At 35.4% G+C, this 22,584-nt stretch overlaps 7 protein-coding genes across 7 annotated transcripts; 4 read left to right on the top strand and 3 right to left on the bottom strand. All coding sequences in view use genetic code 12, as the record gives it.

Moving 5' to 3' along the window:
• Window positions 1–131: 131 nt before the first annotated feature.
• SPAPADRAFT_65876 (uncharacterized protein) lies at window positions 132–1,360 on the bottom strand (the record flags this gene model as incomplete). Its single annotated transcript, XM_007374304.1, has 2 exons — window positions 132–135; window positions 261–1,360. 2 exons carry the CDS (start codon window positions 1,178–1,180, stop codon window positions 132–134), a joined length of 924 nt encoding a protein of 307 aa, XP_007374366.1.
• Window positions 1,361–5,783: 4,423 nt separating this feature from the next.
• SPAPADRAFT_136622 (uncharacterized protein) lies at window positions 5,784–8,177 on the bottom strand (the record flags this gene model as incomplete). The annotated part of the gene is made up of 2 exons (XM_007374303.1): window positions 5,784–6,917; window positions 6,957–8,177. The coding sequence occupies 2 exons, from the start codon at window positions 8,175–8,177 to the stop codon at window positions 5,784–5,786; spliced, it is 2,355 nt and encodes a 784-aa protein (XP_007374365.1).
• A 1,998-nt stretch (window positions 8,178–10,175) lies between these two features.
• SPAPADRAFT_60191 (uncharacterized protein) lies at window positions 10,176–10,750 on the top strand (the record flags this gene model as incomplete). Its single annotated transcript, XM_007374302.1, has 1 exon — window positions 10,176–10,750. The coding sequence occupies one exon, from the start codon at window positions 10,227–10,229 to the stop codon at window positions 10,623–10,625; it is 399 nt and encodes a 132-aa protein (XP_007374364.1).
• Window positions 10,751–11,966: 1,216 nt separating this feature from the next.
• On the top strand, window positions 11,967–15,254 carry MET10 (sulfite reductase subunit alpha; the record flags this gene model as incomplete). Its single annotated transcript, XM_007374301.1, has 1 exon — window positions 11,967–15,254. One exon carries the CDS (start codon window positions 11,967–11,969, stop codon window positions 15,252–15,254), a length of 3,288 nt encoding a protein of 1,095 aa, XP_007374363.1.
• Window positions 15,255–16,497: 1,243 nt separating this feature from the next.
• Window positions 16,498–17,418, bottom strand: SPAPADRAFT_60189 (uncharacterized protein; the record flags this gene model as incomplete). Its single annotated transcript, XM_007374300.1, has 1 exon — window positions 16,498–17,418. The coding sequence occupies one exon, from the start codon at window positions 17,334–17,336 to the stop codon at window positions 17,025–17,027; it is 312 nt and encodes a 103-aa protein (XP_007374362.1).
• Window positions 17,419–18,202: 784 nt separating this feature from the next.
• Window positions 18,203–19,919, top strand: STB3 (Stb3p; the record flags this gene model as incomplete). The annotated part of the gene is made up of 2 exons (XM_007374299.1): window positions 18,203–19,706; window positions 19,774–19,919. The coding sequence occupies 2 exons, from the start codon at window positions 18,203–18,205 to the stop codon at window positions 19,917–19,919; spliced, it is 1,650 nt and encodes a 549-aa protein (XP_007374361.1).
• Window positions 19,920–20,190: 271 nt separating this feature from the next.
• Window positions 20,191–22,563, top strand: CDC47 (DNA replication licensing factor MCM7; the record flags this gene model as incomplete). Its single annotated transcript, XM_007374298.1, has 1 exon — window positions 20,191–22,563. One exon carries the CDS (start codon window positions 20,191–20,193, stop codon window positions 22,561–22,563), a length of 2,373 nt encoding a protein of 790 aa, XP_007374360.1.
• Between the last annotated feature and the right edge of the window lie 21 nt (window positions 22,564–22,584).

Here is a 22,584-nt window from a genome sequence, read left to right as displayed (position 1 = left end):
TGTAGAACTGCTTGAAGAGGTGGTTCCAGGACCGTGGTTGCCTCTACGGTTGTGTGGTCGTGGTACTGCTTGAGGTGGAACTCTTTGTAGTAGAACTGCTTGAAGAGGTGGTTCCAGGACCGTTGTTGCCTCTACCTTGGGTGGTGGTGGAAGTGCTTGAAGAGGTGGTTCCAGGACCGTTGTTGCCTCTACCTTGTGTGGTGGTGGATGTGCTTGAAGAGGTGGTTGAAGTGGTTGATGGTTTAGTTGGAAAGGCATACTGTGCAGCTAATGGTTGAACGGCAAGATATGTGGAGGATGAAGTGATAGCTGCTACATATGTATCAAGGGTATCTATAGACAATGTATCAGCAACGGATGTGGCAACCACAAGTGGAGCTGCAGATGAAGTATCAAGAATAGATGGAGCTGCAGATGAAGTATCAGCTATAGGTGAAGCTGCAGATGATGAAACAACAATGATTGTATCCGAAGATGAAGTATCAGCTATAGGTGGAGCTGCAGAGGAAGTATCAGGAATAGGTGGAGCTGCAGATGAAGTATCAACTATAGGTGGAGCTGCAGATGATGAAACCACAATGATTGTATCCGAAGATGAAGTATCAGGAATAGGTGGAGCTGCAGATGATGTAGGAATGATAATTGAAGTCGAGTCAGCTGGAGGGGGAGCTACTTCAGAAGAGGGGGCAGCTGTAACTTCCGAGGAAGATTCAACTGGAGCGGGAACAACTTCAGAAGAGATGACAGCTTGACTTTCACTAGTTGAGGAAGTGGTAGGAGCACTAGAGGCAACAACAATGGAAGATGCAGCAACATCAGCAGAGGGTTCTGTTGAAGAAAGAGCAACTTCTGATGGGGTAAAGATTGGAACATCAGAAGAAGATGCAACAGATGAAAGAACAACTTCAGTGGAGGAAGTAGCCTGAGTTGGCACAATTTCGGTGGAGGAGGTGGGAAATGATGTTGGAACAACGTCGGATGATTCGACAGAAACAACAATGGGTGAGGTAGAAGCAGAATCTTCGTTACCATGACCATTGTCCTCTGGATTACCATTGCCAAAAGGGGTAGAAGATACACTGGTATCATCATCCTTGTTATCTCCACCAGGAGATATAGGCAAGGCTAGAGCCGACGTGGTTAGATAACACCACGTTAGAATAAGCTTTGATATCAACATTTTTCCTAACTATACTTCAATGAACTTCAAGAAAAAAAGGTTGAATGATCGGTGTTTTTTCAAATTTTATTCTTTTCAAGGAAAGGGAAGAATAATTTGAATTTATAAATGAAAATAAATTCTGGAAAATTCGTACTTGAACAATCTTCTATATTCCTTAAAGATGAAAGGCGGACAAAAGTATCAGGGATAAGCTAAGTTTTTGCATCCTGTATTAACGTGGCTTTAGGATTCAAAAATAATAAAGTATTTTTTTGCAAAAATATTTGGATTGAACAAGTATCCTTGAAGGAGTATGTGAAAAAATAAAATGGACAGCTAAACCATTATTTGGTAAACCAAAGCGGGAATTACTTCAGCAATTAGGAGAAAAAGCACGTCTATTTCTCTAAGTTAAAAGATCCCAGATTAACCAGCATGGAAGAAGCAAATAATTGATACGCATACCTTACTAATGATTCCACGATCCCAACAGAATTACTGTTGAGAATAGCTGGATGTGAATTTGGATAAACGCGTTGGAATAATAATTTCTCTCTATTGTTGGAATTAATGATCAATCAATCACACCCTGCCGCCTCATCCCTTAAAACCATGATCGTAACACTTAGCGCCTGTTCCAACTCTGTCATCAACATATTCCTTTGTATTATTGTTTAATTTAGAGGGGTGTGTTTTCAGTATATTCCGTCGATTATTTTTTTTTTGTTTTGATCTGGATGTTGCCAAAAAAAAAGTCACTTGTATTTTTTTGGCTCTACACGACCTGGAAATTTTTTGACGTTTTCCAGCCACACAAGGTTGAAGTAAATTTCTTAAAAACTAGCGAGTTTCTTCTGTAGTGCCAAAGTTTAATTCTGTAATTATAGAATGAGCACTCCTACACCTGTCATGTGAAAGTAGCTTTGTAGATTTATAGAGGGAAACATTGATTCTGTTAGAAGAGGTACCGTATTTCGATCGAAAATCAAATTTTGTCGTGTGTTCACACTTAGGTTTCCTTTTTTCCCTTGTTCGTAAATGTAATAAAAAAATATTTTTTGAAGATATTTTTTTTGATTGCAAAAAAAGGATAAAGTACTTGCATTGCAAAAAATAATAGTTATATATTTTTTGTTGTATCTGCCTCACATACGAAAGTTCTTAATATAGGTTTGCTGGTGAGTTTAATACCAAAATTGACACATGCTTTATATGTGATTAACTCAACCTATAGTGAAAATTTGCAGTAAGAGCTTTTACCTTGACTCGCAAATCAATTCTAAAGTTGATTGCACAATGCAGGACCAAGACAAATACATAGTTTGAGATCCCAAAATTAATTAAATTGGGATAAACCTGCAGATAGATGAATTCGATCGTATTCCAAGGCGGGTCGTTACTCATACCACAGCTTATCTAGATACAATACTTTGTGGGGTATGGATTACACGTTTTAGTGTTGAAAATATTTTGGAATTGAACCAGATATCATCTTCTAAGTACATGGCTTTCTATAACAATAAATGTCATGAAAAAATAAAGAACGCCTTTGGGGGGTGTTCTTGTATACTTTTTTTTGTGTTTAAGGCAACTTGTTCTCCTCAAGAGTAACAGGGAACAGGGAAATTGTTACGCAAAAGAGTCTAATAAGAGACTAGGTTAGCCATTATTAATCTTTCAAATATGTTTTAAGATTTTTACAGAACATGTAAGATGATTATTTTATAACATCTGTTCATTTTCTCTTCTTGGTGGTATGGCCCAGAAATGCGTTAATTCTTAACAAAAATATGCACCACAAGTCTGGAAAAGTTCAAATGGTACGACCATCATCGAATTTGTTATTACCACATCTCTCGATGAAAATGAAAGGGGTATCTGGTGTTTTCTAGTACATTCAAATTCCCAAAGATTCCAATACTTCCACCCTTATTAGCCACAATACTTGAATCTAGATCTTTCCCATTTTATTTTTTTAGCCAATCCATCATATTTTTTCATGTTGTTTAACTTTCGATCAAGCCACGTCAACGAGTATGAAGCTGGTATAATTACGAACTCTTAATTGGAATCTTGATCACTGCTTTGATAATATAGGAGGTACAGAAAAAGAAACGTCCTGACCACATCTGATTATTTGAAAACAAAAAAATATAGCTTTTTTTTTATTTTTTTATTTTCTGGTACATTAACAATGGGTTGCCCATATTAGAAAAAAAATATTAATCACAATAAACATTTTGATCTGGGGACGACCCTTTTATTAAGTAAGGGTTAAAAAAAATATTAGGGTTCCCACCCTTATGCCACCCTTGAGGGGCAAATTTGATCAGTTAGATGTAAATGTTTACGATATAGACCTGTTTGTGGGATACAATATAGTGCTATGAAAGTTTATATTAGTGGTCGATAAGTTTCACTTGTTTAAATTAGTATATTTAGATTTTCGCTATTAGCTTGTTCCAAGCAGAATTAGTTCCTTCGTTGTAATTGTCTTTAAAATTAGATTTTCGGTTTTAACTATTGAAAAGTAAATTAACAATGCCAAGCAAAAATATTTTTTACTATTGTATAAACCAATAATCCCACTTTGTTTTTTCTTCGCACTGTCAAACTTTCATTTACGAACAAATGTGTTGTCCACGGTGTTATCATCAATAAATGTTCACACGACATTTAAAATTGAACATATGTATATATATATATATATACATAATCATAACAACTTTTTTCTATGACAATAATGCTGGAACTACATAAAGTCCCATTTATGTAATGTTTTCAGTAAAGAGTTTAGAAAAGGGATTGGGTTTACGATGATCCAAGCTTTTCAACGTAAAGTTAATACGGATGTTGTTTGATCTCCTCCCTTATTTGACCCCGCTAATCGGCTTGATGAAATCCCGTCAACTTTATCTACGAAAGGGATAGTTTTCGCGTCCAGACAAAATTTTTTTTACTTTTGCCCGAATTTGCGTCTTTTTAATTATTATTTATGAGGATGACTGGGTAGAGGTTCTAGATAGGAAATTTTTCTATCTTTCATAGTATTTGCGGGGAGTACTGTATAAAAAAAATTTTTTTTTTTGCTGAAAAATTATGAGTGAGGAGATAGAAGTACTCAAGGGTTCTATTTTTAATTGTTCGTAATTGGTTTCTTTGTGTTCTTAGAACATGAGCATTTTTATGCGGATCGTATTTTTTAACACAAATTCAATTACGAAGATCCTTGTTCTCAATTGGGAATTTTCTTTTTTTCTTTTGGGTACCGGATTCTTTTTTTCATCCCCGTTCTTGTGGAGTGCATTAAAATATTTTAATGGGATAGCCACAGCAACAATTATAGGGCGGACAACAATTAAATCACTACAGGGTGAAAAATATGTATTATTAATGCAACTTTAGGGGTTAAACTGATTAGCTGGAAGTTTCCTGCAGACTAGACATCGTGGTAACTCCTATTTGAAACTAAAAGCCATCTCTTATAGTTGCCAGATTTTAACAAGCCTCTCCATTATCTATATTTTTTCTTTCATTTGTGCTGGAAGAGAAATGTACAAGGTGTTTTTTTCGTAAATGGTTTTAAGGGAGGAATTATTTTTATTTAGGGGCCATTTTTTTGATCAACCTCAAATCCCTCTCTTGTGAAAAGACAGCTGAAGTAAAAGGACTTAAAACTTCGCTATGTTCTGCACATTGTAATAAACTCTTTAACAGTCTATCAAATCATTTCTTCTTCTATCACCTTCGTTGCTTCTAGGGTACACAATATACGAAATGCCTACTAAGTGAGTCGTATTGCCTCTATTGGTCTATTTAATTCAAATTTACAACTGAATCTAGATCTTTACTGTGTCATTCCAATAAGATCTATTATGGACTTTTTAGAAGGGTAACTGGTTGAGAGAAATGGAATTATTGTCAACTACAAGCGGTCTACAGAAGCCATACACTTTCCAGAACTCCATTATAATCAAAGAAAGATTACTTGAAGGAAATAATTGCTCAGCTCCAAACACCTAATCTTTACAAATACGTTAGACCTATTCCTAAAGGCAGTTGCATACTGATGACTATTCTTACACTCTAACGAAGAATATATTCTTTAAATGGCGTTGGTTGCTTCCAGTGGGGTTTCAAACATTACAGTAAAATCCCACCACCTACACTTTGATCAGTATGAGAAACCCTTAGTGCTTCAAAAGGTCAGAAGGAGAGGATGTTTTATGAGAGTATATTCTGATTATATAGAATAGTTTAAGAGGACAGGAGAGACTGACTAGTGGGGCATATTACCTTGTAAGTGTTACCTTATACTGTAGGCAAGAGGCGCCATGTGGCCAAGTTATTGTTGTCAATATATATAAAAATCCCGTCAAACCTCTTATTTTTATTGCATAATGGGTTTCCTTTACTTTAAATGGCTAATATAATCATATGATAATATGGTTTGTATGCAAATTCAAACAAAGATTTAAATCGTGTAAGACAAGTCTTCTTTTCCGTAAATTTTGAGAAAATCCTAGCAAATATCTACCTCCACCCACCTTCCAAAAAAAAAAAAATTTGCGAAATTAAAATTGTCATACACTCTAAGTCGATATCTATATTCAAATATACATTAAAATTTACTTTTAATAGGCAATTCTTGATAATCTCTGTCAAAGTTCTTATCAGTAATGTCTATAATATAATTAACATTCAACTCATCAGTAATTAAGTAATGATCTTTAGATTTGCCAATAATTTGATGCAAAAATTCATTCAAGATCTTCAAATCTCTCATATTACTGATTTGAACAAATGCTTTAGTCTTGGCTTTATTCTTGAAAATTCGAATTAATTTCAAATTATCAAGATAAAACAAATCACTTAATAAATATTGCTTGTTAAATGATTCTACTGAAGCGACTTTACCTCGGGATTTCTTAATTATATATTTCAATAATCCCTTGGTATCAGGATATTTCAAATCATTATCATCAAGAATCAACTTACCATTCCCATTTTGAAGCTTCTTATTCCTGGCATAATTATTGGCTAAGTCATTGGTCATATTGACAATGTTTGAAATTAACACATCATAAGATTCCAAAAACGGTTGGGCTAAATTGGCAAACAACTGCATGTATAGATAATCAACAATTTGGTAGGTATTGTCATATTCATCCTTAGTTATCACATTGCAATTAACCATGTCATTCAAGATAAAAGTTGGTCCTGTTCTTGGATTTTCATCATAATCAAACAAGAATTCATTTTTTAAAAACCCAGTAACAATATAAAATAATTTCCCAATAAGTCGCTGTGATGTGTTCTTTCCGTCTAATAGCAACAATATAAACAGCACAAGACAACGCTGTATAATTAAATGGATGGATAAATTCTTGTAATATAATAATTCAATGGGTGATTCAATTTTAATCACATCTAACTTGTCGTTGACTTTTATAAATCGGAAAAATGATACAATTTGATGCTTAATAAGACTGGTTAATTCTTTATCTGATAGAGCAATAACACCTTGCAAAATTTGCGAGTTTGTTTTGGAGTTTTCACTTTCTGCAAGTAATGTTTGACCAACTAATCTTAATACTGGTATGAGGTCTCGAATAGGGAAAGTTGGACTTGGTTTAATATAATGAAATGCTTGAAGAGCACAACCCACTAAGGCAACTTCGGGCAAGAAACTATTTCTATTAACTTCATGAAGTATTTTAAACCCAAGTTTTTTTAAATTTACGGAATCAAAATCCTTTTCAGCAAGTAGAGCCTTTGGATTATTCAATTTGACACTAAATTCGACATCATCTTGTGTGATATAATGTGACATGGTGAAACTTGTACCTAATTTAACAAATATTTTTCCGGTTAACGATCTATTGGAATTATCATTGAATCCATGTTCATCAATAACAATTTGATCCTTGTTTTTACTTACAAATGCACCACCAGCAATCGAGAGAATATTTAACAAACTTTCTTGTTTTTTATCCTCACCTATTAACTCCTTTAAATATCCATCATTTTCATAAACCCGCTCATAAGTGACTGCAACTGGTTGCATTAATAAATCAAATCCAGAATTCTTTTCCAATTGAGTTTGTTTCAAATAGATATGAACAAGAGATTTCAAAATTCCATACTTTGGTAATAAAAGCTTCCCATCTCTAGATCTGGTGCCTTCAACAAACACTTCAAAGTTAATTTTATTTACCAATAAAAATTCAATAACGTTATTCAAATTTCTTTCGGTGTATGCTTCATTATTAAATGACCGAGGAATGAAAATTGCTCCCAATTTCTTCAATAATTCCCCTACTATAGCCACATTTAAGTTTTCACCTGCAATTACTGCAGGAATTGCCATCTGAAATCGAATACATACTAAATGTATTATAATATAATCCAAATGCGATTGGTGTGAAGGTAAAAAGACAATTGACATGGGGTTTTCAAGATATCTGGCATACAAATCTGACATATCTTGGTTTGACAACCAAATACCTTCAGGGAATAACTTTTGCATTATTGTCATCACGGTCACATAAGCAGTTCTAATAAAGTCACGCGAACTGAAAGTAGGTAAATTTTTCTTATTTTGAGCTTTATAGTAGTCAACCATAAAAGCTTTAACTTCTTGAAACCTTGATTTGAATTGGGATGCTTTGATTAATTTCATATTCAACTCTTTAGTAACTAATTCATAGACTATTTCATCAAGTTTCACATCACTTTTTTCTAATTTGTCATTCATATAATCGATAAATTTCTGCTTAAATTGTTGTGAAGATCTATTTGTGAAACATGATTCATTGTTCTTGTAAATATCATCATATGACTGTCCACCAGTAAACAACCTAAAGGTATGGTGTAACAAGTTAAAGGATCGGGATAAACTAGCAGCATTTGCTTCTTTGTCTATGGGTAAAGGAAACTTCAAGTCTATTGACGGATTAATCAAAGCATCTTGCAAGATATTAACATCAAAATCAGAATTAGAAAGATCTGTCATAGTATCCTAATTGCTGGGGAATAAAAGAGTGGGAAGAAAAGTAGCAAATGCTGTTGCAAAAGAAGTAGAGCAAAAAATGTGCGGTATTTATTTACAGATCTTTTGCGTGTGTGGGTGTCTATTGTTGTTCTCCATATTCTCCAGCCCAACAAAAAATTTTTTTTTCATCACATATGAACACTATAAGACCACCTGTAATTTAGTGCGTTGTGCAGAGAACATACGCAGGGTACGATAGAAAACTCATCTAATTATGAGATGTTCCAAGTACAAACCTCGGTTTAGAAAAGTAATAACTTTGTCGACATTAAGCGATTCTACATGAACAGTGGTACCATGGTAAGGGCTACTTCTTTTTTTTTTTTTTCACTTCAAAGTTTATTAGCCTATCGGTAATAGTTGGAAATTTCCCAATCAGGAAAGTCTTTCGATGAAACGAAAAATGTGGGGGGACCAGGGAACATATCTCATGCTTACTGGTGGAACAATGCCCAACATTTCTGAGGGGATCGCTTATTTGTCGTTACATCATGGAAAATCTTATCGGTGATATTCCACGGTTTATCCAATGTGAATTATGAGCTTAGTTCAGCTATTTAGGAGTAATTTAATTTCATATGATTCGATTTTAAATAGTAATGCCTCTTTGGATATAAATTTCTTTAAATGATATATTCCACTATCTCTGGTTAGTATCTCCACATGATATAAGACCATGATGTTTCTTTGCATATATTGCTATTGTTCATATGCTGATTAACAATGCAAAAAAGTTTGGTGTCTCCACCCCCCACTCCGTGAAAGCAAAATAATTTAGGTAACATTGCTTTTCCTTTATCGACCTAGCAATGGTATTATGAAAGGAATCACAATCGCTTTCTTCTTGTATAGAAACTGCCTCTTGTAGAATATGTCACTTCTTGTCACCAAATAACTCCATTAGTGTTAGTTCCAATTATAGCAATTTCTGGTTGCCAGTATACACTCAATCAAGGTTGTCACTCAGTCTAATGCTAAGCAAATGGTCAAGTTTGATATTGTAAGGTATTAACTAGCATACAGGATTAACTATAAATAGGTGAAGTTTCCATCAACGTTTCTCATCATATCAAACGTTTCATTCGTATTTAATAAAACTTACAGTATATAAGAAAAGGATAAATGCTTATTTGCATGACTTATCTCAAACGCCGCATTCAGCTATTTTTAACCTAATATAATAGCTATGATGTAATGAACATTCAAGATATAATACAAAATGTCATTACTGCATTAAAAGTTTTCTTAGCCAATTCCATCAACTGATTAAATTTTAGTATGATTTGCTTTCAAATGCAACCATGTAATATTTTGTGGTTATTTGGCTCAGATAAAAATGTTTATTATTTTCTTGGCTCGTTCGGAAGAATTTACGAACATTGTAACAATCCATAATATTCGGATTAATTTATCGTAATCATTAGATTGACGTTTAGGGGGTTTAGCTTCTATACTTCTATAACATTTTTCCAAATACTTGAATCATAGCGTTCTACTTTAAGTGTGTTCTTTTTTTTTTTTACCCCCCCATTGTGAATCTATCAAATATTGAATTCTTTCAGCTTGCAAAATATCTAATGGATACAAGGGAACATTGGAATTTCTATAATTACGTATTGAGGTAAAAAAAATGCAATGTGAAGCACAAGGTCACTCATCCAGATCTGACCTTCTAGAAATCGTACCACAAATAGCAGCAGAAAAACGTTATCATGCATTTCTTTTTTATTATTTATGCGCCCCAAACTATTTCTATCACGCCAAGTCGTAATTCTTTTTTTTAGCACCTTATTCTGGGCAAGGCATGCAGGAGAAAATATGACCAGAGTACCCGAAACGCCGAATATTGTTAAAAATATCTAGTAAGTGCTCTAAAAACAATGACCAATGAGGCAGTTCATCCAAGCAAGTATAAATAATTGCTAAGGTGACCTAGTTCTGTTCTGAATTTTTATTCTCATCACAACAGAAGATAATAACTTTACATAGTTCCCTCAAAAGATTTTAACAATGCGCTATACTTATTTACTTGCCTTAGGCTTGATTACCGGTGTTTTCAGTGCACCCGTTCCCAAAAATGATAAACCAATATGTTTCAAAGATTCCTCTGGAGTTGTACGTTGCTTAGGTGACTTGGACTCTGCTACTCCAGCCTGTTTCAAAGACACCGAAGGTAATGAACGTTGCTTAGGTGCTTTGGATCCACCAAACCCACTTTGTTTCAAAGGTGATGATGGCCATTTATACTGCTTGGGTGATTTGGCCAAACGTGAAAATAAAGAAATCTGTTTCAAAGATACCGAAGGTAATGAACGTTGCTTAGGAGTTTTGGACCAAGGTGCAAATGACAAAGATGAAGATGACAAAATTTGCTTCCCTAGTCACCTAGGCCCAACACTTTGTCACTAACTCGTTGATCAGGAATCATAGAGCCAGATTTAGTTTACAGAAAAGAATTTAATTTAGAATAAAAAAAATTGATTTGTTTATATAGAGTGTTTATTAAACATTAAATGAGATTATACTATGATTTGTAAACATTCGCACGATTGTTCGGCTTATACAGGTAGCTCCCCCAGAGTACAAATTATTCAAATACTTACACTATATCTAATAAAAGTAATCTTTTCCAAGGATTCAATTTCCGAAGGTAACTCAATAGTCACAAGTTAGTTAATTGGTATTGTTTGTTTGTTGACTACCTGTAGTTCTGTTAACTGCCTACAAAAGTTTCATCAATAGCAACTTTCTGCAAAACTTTACCCTCCCCCCACCTCCCCTACTTATCGTTTAAAAGAGATCCAAAAAGTGATACGTGATCGCGATATCATTCTGACTGAAAAAATCTTGTTGGTGTTTTTTTATCTCAAAAATATAGTTTTATGAGTATACTTTCATTGTAAATTATTGATTCAATTAAGTAGTGGTGAGAATAAACCCAGTTTTGAATCTGGTATGATATGTACAGGGACCGTTTACAATTTGCAAGACACATGCACACTTAGGTAGGTAAAGTCGGAGGTAACCGGTTAAATGCTCTATAGAACAAATTTCAGGATTTGATTGATTAGAGTTTACACCTTAGTTTTGAATTTCTTATCTTCTCTGTTCTTTCAGTTTATCGCAGACATCAAAAACTTACCTCCTCAAAGACTGTAGCATGTGTCATACTAATATCCAGTTGCGTGATGTCACCATCATAGACAAAGAGCAACATACTTGTACGTAATATGTATTAGATCTTAGTACAAGGATTACGAATTATAGTTTTATTATCGTGGTTATAATACTAGCGAGATCTGGCGAATGCAGCGTGACCAATATAATTCGCTTATTGTAAGAGTGCATGTGGTGTGCACAAAGGGTTATTAACAAATCTACGTTGTGACATTGCACGAGTTGTCGTTGCAACCAGAGTGGCGGTCAGAAACTCCTGCACTGAGAAGGAAAACTCAAAGGCCAACCATTGTTATTAGATCTACATGCAACTTTGCACGTGATGATTACTTTGGATTTTTTTTCATAGGCTATAAAACGTTGAGGTTAATTAGTTAATTTAAAAAAAATCAGAACAATCGATTTGATAATATCACGTGCCCTGTCATAACTGATTTTTCGGGATTTGAAATTTCTTTTTTCGTTCCTTTTTCTTAGGATGCAATATACGATTATATAAAATCTTGACCAGAACATTTTTTTTTTGGTTGTCTGCCTTGTTGCAAGCTTCTATTTTGATAAACAAATACAGATATGGCACCTCACGCATTGGCTGAAACACCCGCTGTTTCTAGTCTTGACTCCAGTGTCAACGAATTAGACATTAGCAGCACCGCTATTATCAAAGCCAACCCTTTTGGTACTGCAGTTGATCCAAACCTTATCAAAGGTGCAGTCTACACTTCTGCTTCTACGATTATTAACCAAGCAGTTTATTCTATTGCTTCCAAGATTTTCAGCTACGAAACCGTTGGTGCTGACAATTTGATTGATTCTCACATTCAATTATGGAGCCAAACTTATCAACGTGGAAACTCGTTTGGTATTGTTCCTTTCTTCCACAAACTTCAAGTTAGATCTGGTGCTTCAAACGCCATCTTAGGGTATTTCAAGAAGAATGGCACTAATGGCCAACCTTTATCTGTTTTTGTTGGCGGTAACGGTTTGAACTATATGAGAAGTTCTTTGGCCGGCCAACTCAATGACAGTTTACCATTGAGTTTGAACGTTTCTGCTATTGATTTCGTTGAGGATTCCTTAGTTTCAAACTATGGTTCTTCTTTAAGCGTTGCCCGTGATTTAGGATTCCCAGTATTCACTCCAGTTGATTCCAAAGACGGTTTAGAATTACAACATTTGGCCGTTTTGAACCATACTTTTGCCTCATTTGTTGGTAAGCCTTCTTTATTTTTGTTTGATGGTCCGGATTTTGTTAAATCTTTTACCAGATATTCTAATTTATTATCAGTTGAAAAGTTGGGTCATTTGTACCAAGGTTTATTGAATGATTTGTCATCAGTCGTCCCAACTAGCGTTGACAATGCTATCGACTTGGCTTTCAATGCTTTGAACAACCTTACCGGAAAGTCTTATGCTCCATTTGAATACGTTGGTAGTGCCAATCCTGAAACTGTTTTTATTATTTATGGTTCCCACGAATCTACTCAAGTCTCTGACTTGATCAAACGTAGTGGTGACAAGATTGGTTTAGTAAAGGTTAGAGTTCCATTGCCATTCAACCATGGTAAATTCTTAGCCACCATTCCTAGCTCCACCAAGAAATTAGTTGTTTTAAGTCCAGACAATGTCTCCTTAAAGGCCGATATCACTGCTGCTTTATTCTTGAATGGTAGATACTTTGGTATCACCATAGACGAATTTGTTTACTCACTTGACTTTACTTGGACCCCAATTACCATTGCCAAAATCTTGTCTGAATTTGTTCCAAACTTGAATGTGGATAAATTATTGTTGTCTACAGCTAAGAACTCAGTTGAAGCTTTAACTGCCAATTCTTCTCCTGAAGGTCAATTTGTATTCTGGGGTAAGGACAATGGTATTATTACAACTACTGCTGATAAGTTAGCTTTATCATTGTCATTAGATAACTCCAAGGCTGTTGATATTCGTAACAGGTACGACAATTCCCAGGCCGGTGGTGTTTTCCAATCTCAAATTATTGTTACCAGTGAAGGTTCAACTGTTGGCGATGGTGCTGATGTTGTTATCATTGAGGACTTAGCACTTTTAGACAACTACGATATCTTAGCCACTGTTAAACCAGGTGCTAAGGTGTTGTACATTAACAATAAGAAGATTGCTTCTCTCGAAGAAGATGTTGTTGCTAAATTACCTTTGGAGTTCAAGAAGACTTTAGCTTCTAATCAAAATGAGTTAATTTTGGTTGATTTCTCTATTATTGATACCTTAGATGAATTAAACAATTCCATCAAGGGTTTATCTGGTGAATTCTTGCTTCAATTAGCTTTCTGGAGAGCTTCATTACCCGAATTGAAGGGTTTCATTGTTAACAAGTTGTTACAAGCTAACGGTAACTCTTTTGAATTATTAGCTACTGTTTTGGATAACTTTATCAACATTGTTGACGATAATCAAGGTATCAAGGAAATTGTTGTTGATTCTAAATGGAGTGAATTAGTCGAAGAAGATCCAGAAGAAAAGGAAGAGCAACAGGAAGAAGAAGAAGAAGAAGAAGAAGTTAAACAATTACCATTCTTTGTTAAAGAAACTTCCTTATTCCCTAACCCCAGAACTTCGACTGAAACTGCTGAAGAAATCAACACTAATGCCCACACTAGTCTTGCTCAAAAGATCGCTTTCCCTGAAGCTTACAATGTTTCTCAAGAATTGAGACCAGACTTACCAATGAAGAACTTTGTAGTTAAGGTGCAAGAAAATAAGAGATTGACTCCAACTGAATATCTGAGAAACATCTTCCATATCGAATTTGATATTACCGGTACAGGCTTAACTTATGATATTGGTGAAGCTTTAGGTATTCATGGTAGAAACAACAGTGAAGCTGTTGAAGAATTCTTGCAATTCTATGGTGTTGATGGAGATTTGCTTGTTGAAATCTCTAATGGGGCTGAATTGCAAATTAGATCAGCTAGACAAGTCTTGTCTGAAATGGTTGATTTCTTGGGTAAGCCACCAAAGAGATTCTACGAATCTTTAGCTGAATATGCCACTGATGAAACTGAAAAGACAGCAATCGCCAAGTTAGCTACTGGTGGCGAAGAATTGAAGCAAAGACAAGAGGTTTCATTTGATACTTACTTTGATATCTTGCAAGAATTCAAATCTGCTAAACCAGCTTTCCAAGATTTGATCAAGATCATTTCTCCATTGAAGAGAAGGGAATATTCTATTGCTTCTTCCCAAAAGATCCACGAAAACGCTATTCATTTGTTGATTGTTGTTGTTGATTGGGTTGACTCCAAGGGTAGATTAAGATATGGTCACTGTTCCAAGTACTTGTCTGATTTGAAGATCGGTGACGAATTAGTTGTCAGCGTTAAACCTTCGGTTATGAAGTTACCACCATTATCCACCCAACCAATTGTTATGTCTGGTTTAGGTACTGGTTTAGCTCCATTCAAGGCCTTCATTGAAGAAAAAATCTGGCAAAAGAACCAAGGTATGGAAATTGGCGAAATCTACTTGTACTTGGGTTCTAGACACAAGAAGGAAGAATATCTTTATGGTGAACTTTGGGAAGCTTATAAGGATGCTGGTGTTTTAACCCACATTGGTGCTGCCTTCTCTAGAGATCAACCACAAAAGATTTATATCCAAGATAAAATTAGAGACACTATTGAAGAATTAACTGATGCTATTGTCACCAAGAATGGTTCTTTCTACTTGTGTGGTCCTACTTGGCCCGTTCCTGATATCACCCAATGTTTGGAAGACATTGTTGCCAATGGTGCTAAAAAACAAGGTGTTGAAATTAAAGATGTTGCTAAAGTTGTTGAAGATATGAAGGAAGAAGGCCGTTACATCTTAGAAGTTTATTAGATTTAGATAGTTATATAGTTATTGAAACAATTAACTATTATTTAACAACTAGATGCATACAGTAGAGGATTCCCACCTCCTTATCAGGATCAATTATGCGTTTTGCAACCTATCAGATTGGTAGCGTTTGTTATTTTTTTTATTTTTCCTTCTTGTTCTTACCAGCTAAATTCCTCGGGTCTCTTTCTTGCAACCACATGCTAATAAGACTTTGTAAATACTTAATTAAACAATTTACTAGGATTATCATTATTTTGGTATTACCATTACTGGATTTTGTTGAGAAAAGTGCTTTGAATATCAACTAAGTTGATACAGAAAGCTAATAGGGCGTTTCTCACCACTTTACAGATTTCAATTTCGGCAACATTAGAATTAGTTGCCAATCCATTTGGTATTAATAAAGTATACCTGGATATTGTAAACAAAAAAAGACTGAACTGGATGCCAACAAGACCAGAATGTATAACGTATTGGATATTATTTTGATTCTGAGTGTTCAATTTGATGAGAGCGTGTTCAAAATGATTAGAGATGCAATTGAGGATTTGATCAAACACATGGGGAGTCAGAAGTGACATTAAACTGCTAAATAATGAATAATTTAAGGTAAAAGACAAATAAGTTCGAAACCGAGCTATTGGAATACAGGTAGAAAACTTCCCTTACTATAAAAGTGTTTAAAGATATCCCCTTTGAGTTATAAATTATTAACAAAACTAAAGAGTTATTTTTTTTCAACTAGCAAAACAACACGAGGGAAGTTTGTTTGTTGCATGGAGAAATTCAACACAGTATCAAAACGATTAAGGAAGACATTGTCAATCTTTTGACAATGTTAAAAGATTACAAAAGAAGAGAAAGACAAAGAGCACGGGTCTGAAGATTGAGTAAAAATAATCCTGTCAAAAAGTGATATGTGAAGAGGGTCGAAAGAATGCTAAGCAGTGAATGCAAAGAGATTTCTACATCATATGAATATGTTAAGGATATTTATCCCTGTAGTTGAAAATCTATTAATTGAAGCAAGAAAACTGTATAATGCAAAAGAAGATCCAATTATTTAACCAGTATTATAATACAAAGATGATTAATATTATGGATGTATATGAAGAACTAGAAAGTCACATTTAGAGATCAATGAACTCAATAAATTACGAAATAGCTATATCAAAGGATTTACTAGTCAACAGACCAAGAAATTAATGAGATAAATTACTTTTTTTTCATTTTTTCAACTTAGAATTGAATTGTTCCATTCAATAAGCTAGTAATCTACAATTTGTTTGCAAGATTTTTCATCTAGCTCCAATTCAAATGAAGCATTATTAGAATTTAAATCTAGAGAGTATCAAGGTATATAAATTTATAAATCTCTCTATTAGCATAACACCCCATTTAACAATTCTGTCAAGAGTGAAAAGTTTGGCTTGAACCAGGTCTCAAATAAGAAGCTTCAATCTATGTAAGTAATGGGTCATAATATCACTAATTATAATTCAACACGGAGGTCTACTAAGTGCCTCAAATGTAGTATAACGGACCCGAGCTATCCGAAGAGAATAAATTATCATATATTCTTGAAAATGATATACCCACCCCCTCCTGCAATATAACGATGATGAGCTGACGCATATCTTTTTGAAAATGGACGTGACATTGAGATTCTGCCCCCTCCCTCATGTTATTAATGTACACAACAGATAGATTCATCCGAAAAAGGTGGTACCTAGCTAGGGTCTAATATATACATGATAAACTTTGTGGGGTCTAGCTCCTGCGTATTGCGTATAAGAATATGAACCCATCAATGGTATGACAAATCAATCTCGTTCCATCAATATCATCTAATTCAGTCACATTGTTTGCTTTTGATCTAGTGACCATAGAAAGGGCATCACCCATACGTACACATTGGTTCAAGGGTAATGGGGTTGATTTACTAATATCTAACGATCCAACTAGTTCCAAGTCGCTAGTAAATACGTAGACGAGGTTTATTGAAATGGTAGCATAATAGGATAAAGTTTTCTCTAATAAAGTTAATGTAGATTCGGGTAGTGAGGGAGATAATATTTCCATTATTTGCAGTCAAAATAATGTGGGGGAGGAGAGCAGTAATTGGCAACTGACACCTATGACATAATTAAATTATGTACTTGTCATTCAAAAAAAAAAATTAAGCTTTCGGAAACTAGCAAATGCTAAAAAAAGAAAAAAAACGTGATTTTGTTTTGGGAGGTTGTTTGCTATTTTATCATTTGCCGTTGGGATTCAGTCATAAGCTTCTAACTATAGCAACAGCAGTTGCAAAGTGAGACACTGCAAGTGGTGAGTATTACTATACTACAATTTAAAACGTACGACAAAAAAATGGTATGTTATGTGTTCCCCCCCACCTTTACATCTCCACTGTGCGCGCCTCCTCGCATGAGACTTTTAGTGACACGTCGGAACGTTAGGGCGGTGGGGTATGGAAAAGCAATTGTATAACGGATACGTCCTCGGGTAAAAATAAAAAAATATGAGACAAACCAAACTTGAAACATTTAACTATTTTTGAACAAAAAGTAATGATGCTAAAAACTTGGGTTAGTCATACATGACAACAGACACATATCACACAAACACTACACAACCCTTTGTTTTTCTTTTTTTTTTTTCTTGCTAGTTGTTTTTTTTTTTCTTAGTGTTTGGTCATACAAAATCTCGCCACGCCCCCGCAAACTGGTGCGTGTATATTTTTATTTATTAGGCAGATAAGGTGGAAGCCGACACAATTTAAAATGCAAGCAATTTTGCTCAAAAAGCTTGCGTAATTTTTTTTATATTTTAAATCTGATTTTTTTTTTTTTTCATAATTTTCAAACTCGAACGCCCTAACACCCTCCCACACCACACAAATTAAAATAATCACAACATTTTTTTTTTACCACACTTGTACAAACATGACAAGTAATATTAGACAACATCCTATATCATTTGCTAGTATATTAAATAGTAATCCCCCTACCCCGCCTCCACAGTCACCACTCAATTATATAAAACCAGAAGAATCCCCTCAGAAGTTATCACCACCTTCAGTAAATTTGCCCCCACATTTTATGAGTCACCTGGCTTCAGTACCACCATTTACAAAACAACAGCAACAACAACACCAAACAATGGACCATCAATTCACTCCTCCTTCGTCCTCGTTATCTTCACCACCGCTTCCACCTTTGAAACATTCCCCGCCTTCTAAATCCAAGAAGATCCTTCTTTCCACGTCGTCACCTGAAGGAATTCAAGTTGCCAGCAAAATCACTCCTACAAGGTTAGCCAACTTACTTATACGTAAGGGGCCTCTTCCTATAAGACATATAACGTCGCAGTTGGCGTTGGAAGTTCCTTCGTTTGATTTATTGTCGTTATCAAAACAGCGACGGTTGATTATGGCAGCTATGGAACAAACAGATTTAGTTAACAATGTTGTTTTTGAAAAGATAGGCTGGGGACAATGGGCAGTTAGAAAGGTTGATTCAGATTATATTGTAACTGAAGGAACCGAGGCTGGTAATTATACCCATCCAACAGAAGATACCGATCGGAAAATGATTAACGTGAATGACTTGAGAAACCAAACCAATTTGAAATTAGGCTGGCTGAAGAAGAAGAAGAAGAAACAGTCAACTAAACCGGACCCTAGAAGAGAATCAATTACCAATCACACGAGAAATTTACATGATTTAAAAATACCCACTGAACCACTAGATTCAAATGCTATTGAGTCGGACTCAGAAGACGAATATGCTTTATCAGACCATATAGACGAAGATTTGTCAAGTGAAGAAGAAGAAGAGGAAGAGGAAGAAGAAGACGAAGATGTTTTTACATTTGAAGATGAATCTACCACAACCACAAACAAATTTAAACCTTCCCCTCCAATAAAATTTGCTAAACGAGTACCAATAAAGTTCAGTCCTCCACCTGATGGTACCTCGTCGTCGTCCCGACGTAAATCAAGTTCCTCGCAGCCCTCTACATCAGCAGCAATTTCCAAACCAACGTACCGACACCAAATATTCCCAAGATCAAGGCTAAGCTCATTAGAAAATCTTGATAATTACATTGTATCTTCCGCTAAGAATTCCACAGTTCTGATTAATTCTCCACCAACTGCAGCTGCGCCTATTCCTGCCATTTCATTCAGTTATTCTGGATCAAACTCGGTGTTAAGTGCATCACCGGCAAACTCGTGGACCAGTGGTGGACCTAGTCCCAGCGGGAATTATATACACCACCAGTCGATGGATACAATCAGTCCCGAACGAGGCAATGGGAGCACCGCTACCAATCGAAGAAAATCTTCGTTTAATGAGAGTCATGTGAGATCCACGTTGATTAATCAGAAACCGGCACAGCATCTGGCTGTTCCCTCGCTGAAATTAGCCCATGATGAAGCCAATGCCAGTGATACAGATGAAGAAGATTGGGCTGCAATTGGACCACAATCTTTACGAGAAGAACATAAAAAAAGACATGCGTCGAATGTTAAAGGGGAAGATGAAGTTAATGAAGAAGACAAGAGCGCTGCTTTTGCTTTGGTTCATCTTATGTCGGTATAAAAATCAGGTTTTCTATTTCTTTTTCTTTTTAATTCTTTTACTTATTTTAGTTTTGTAGTTTTAATAATAAAATTAATAATCTGTCTGATATGAAATCGAGATCGTGTACTTGTCTCAAAGGGGGTTGCACATAGTTACCAGCCCATTTCCTAATTAGGAAAAATAATTAAAAAAAAAACACGCGAAACGCGCGTATCCACAAAAGTTAAAATTGACTCTTCATTTTTTGACACTTCAAAAATTCTCAGGTTTTTTTTTGTTTTTTTACAACCACAGCTTTCCCCCTTATTACTCTTCTTCTTTCAGTTGATCAATCAATCAGGTAAACCATGTCAGCTACTACTACTACGGTGTTACCGGCTATTCAATTGAAGGTCAATTATTCCGACATTAAAACCATAGCTAAGGATTTCCTTACTCAGTTCAAATCAGCGAGTATAGACGAGGATGAAATTCATAGTAGTAAATACATGAACATTCTTCAATCAGTGGCTAATCGTGAAACCACAACCATTTACATTGAGTTGGATGATTTGAAATCATTCCTTTCTTATTATGATCCAGCTTCTACTCAAACTTATCAAGAAAGTAAGTCCTTGTTACCTACCATTCTTAACAATACTTACAGATTTATTGAATTGTTTAGTGAAATTATTGATGAAATCATGCCTGAACCTACCAAGGATATCAGCTACAAAGACGATGTTTTAGATGTGATTTTACATCAAAGAAAGTTGAGAAACATTAGATTACAGCAAGAATCAAACGACGAGTTTAATAACTTGCGTGAAGGTTTGAATACTCAAGTAGACGAAAATATTCAAAATCCCGACGCTAACACTAACACATTCCCGGCCAAGCTTACCAGGAGATATTGTCTTTACTTTAAACCTTTATCCACTAACGTAAGCAAGGCGCTTTCAGTAAGGCAAGTCAAGGGGAAGTACGTTGGTCATTATATCACCGTTAGAGGTATAATCACCAGAGTTACCGATGTCAAGCCAACCGTTTTGGTCAATGCATACACCTGTGACAAGTGTGGGTATGAAATCTTCCAAGAAGTCAATTCCAAGCTGTTTACTCCTTTGAGCCAGTGTACCAGTCCTTCCTGTTCGCAAGATAACACCAAAGGTCAATTATTTATGAGTACCAGAGCATCTAAATTTTCTAGTTTCCAAGAGGTTAAGATCCAGGAATTGTCTAATCAAGTTCCAGTTGGTCATATTCCAAGACAATTATCAATTCATGTCAATGGGGATTTAGTTAGAAGTATGAATCCTGGTGATACTGTTGACGTTTCTGGTATTTTTATGCCTTCCCCATATACCGGCTTCCGTGCTTTGAAAGCGGGGTTGCTTACTGAGACTTACTTGGAAGCTCAATATGTTCACCATCACAAGAAACAATATGATGAAACTTCACTTCTGGCACAAGCAGATGCCGCCATCCAGCAATTAATGGAAGGCGGTGATGTTTACAATAAGCTTGCTAAATCCATTGCTCCTGAAATTTATGGACATTTGGATATCAAGAAGATCTTGTTACTTTTACTTTGTGGTGGTGTCACTAAGGAAATTGGTGATGGGTTAAAAATCAGAGGTGATATAAATGTTTGTCTTATGGGAGATCCCGGGGTGGCCAAATCCCAATTATTAAAGGCCATTGGTAAAATTGCCCCAAGATCGGTTTATACTACCGGTAGAGGTTCTTCGGGTGTGGGTTTAACTGCCGCCGTTATGAGAGATCCAATCACTGATGAAATGATTTTGGAAGGTGGTGCTTTGGTTCTTGCTGATAATGGTATTTGTTGTATTGATGAATTTGATAAGATGGATGAAAATGATAGAACTGCCATTCATGAAGTTATGGAACAACAAACCATTTCTATTTCCAAGGCTGGGATTACCACCACTTTAAACGCAAGAACTTCTATATTGGCCGCCGCCAATCCATTATATGGTAAATATAATAGAAAGATTTCACCCCATGAAAATATCAACTTACCAGCTGCATTACTTTCAAGATTTGATATTATGTTTTTAATTCTTGATCAACCTTCGAGAGAAAACGATGAAAGATTAGCTAGTCATGTTGCGTACGTTCATATGCATAACAAGCAACCAGAAATGGATTTCTCTCCTGTGGATTCGGCTACAATCAGACAATATATTTCCCGTGCTAGACTGTTTAGACCAGTTGTCCCACAAGAAGTTGCTGATTATGTTGTACAGCAATATATCAACATGCGTAAGGAATCACATAGAAATGAAGGCTCCATTAAAAAGTTCAGTCATATCACACCAAGAACTTTGCTTGGTATATTAAGATTGGCACAAGCTAGTGCCAGATTAAGATTCGACAATGTCGTCACCATGGAAGACGTTGATGAATCATTAAGGTTAATCCAAGTTTCCAAATCGTCGTTATATGCCGAAGATGAAACCATAAGACAAGATGAAAGTTCTACGTCCAAGATTTATCAAATTATTAGAACCATGGCCATGGGCGACGGTTCCAGATTCCAAAACACTTTACCAATGCAAGAAATCAGAGAAAGAGTCATTGCTAAGGGATTCACTATACAACAATTTGATGATTGTATAACTGAATATGATGGTGTTGGTGTCTGGCAAAGAATCGATAATGGCGAGACTTTGATGTTTACCAATGGTGATGATGAGGATGAAGAAATGGAGTATTAGCTTGTATAATTAGTATGTTTG

The sequence above is a fragment of the Spathaspora passalidarum genome (assembly GCF_000223485.1).
Source record: "Spathaspora passalidarum NRRL Y-27907 unplaced genomic scaffold SPAPAscaffold_3, whole genome shotgun sequence".
Classification (NCBI taxonomy): Eukaryota; Fungi; Ascomycota; class Pichiomycetes; order Serinales; family Debaryomycetaceae; genus Spathaspora; species Spathaspora passalidarum.
This window is presented reverse-complemented; position numbering and strand designations above follow the sequence as displayed.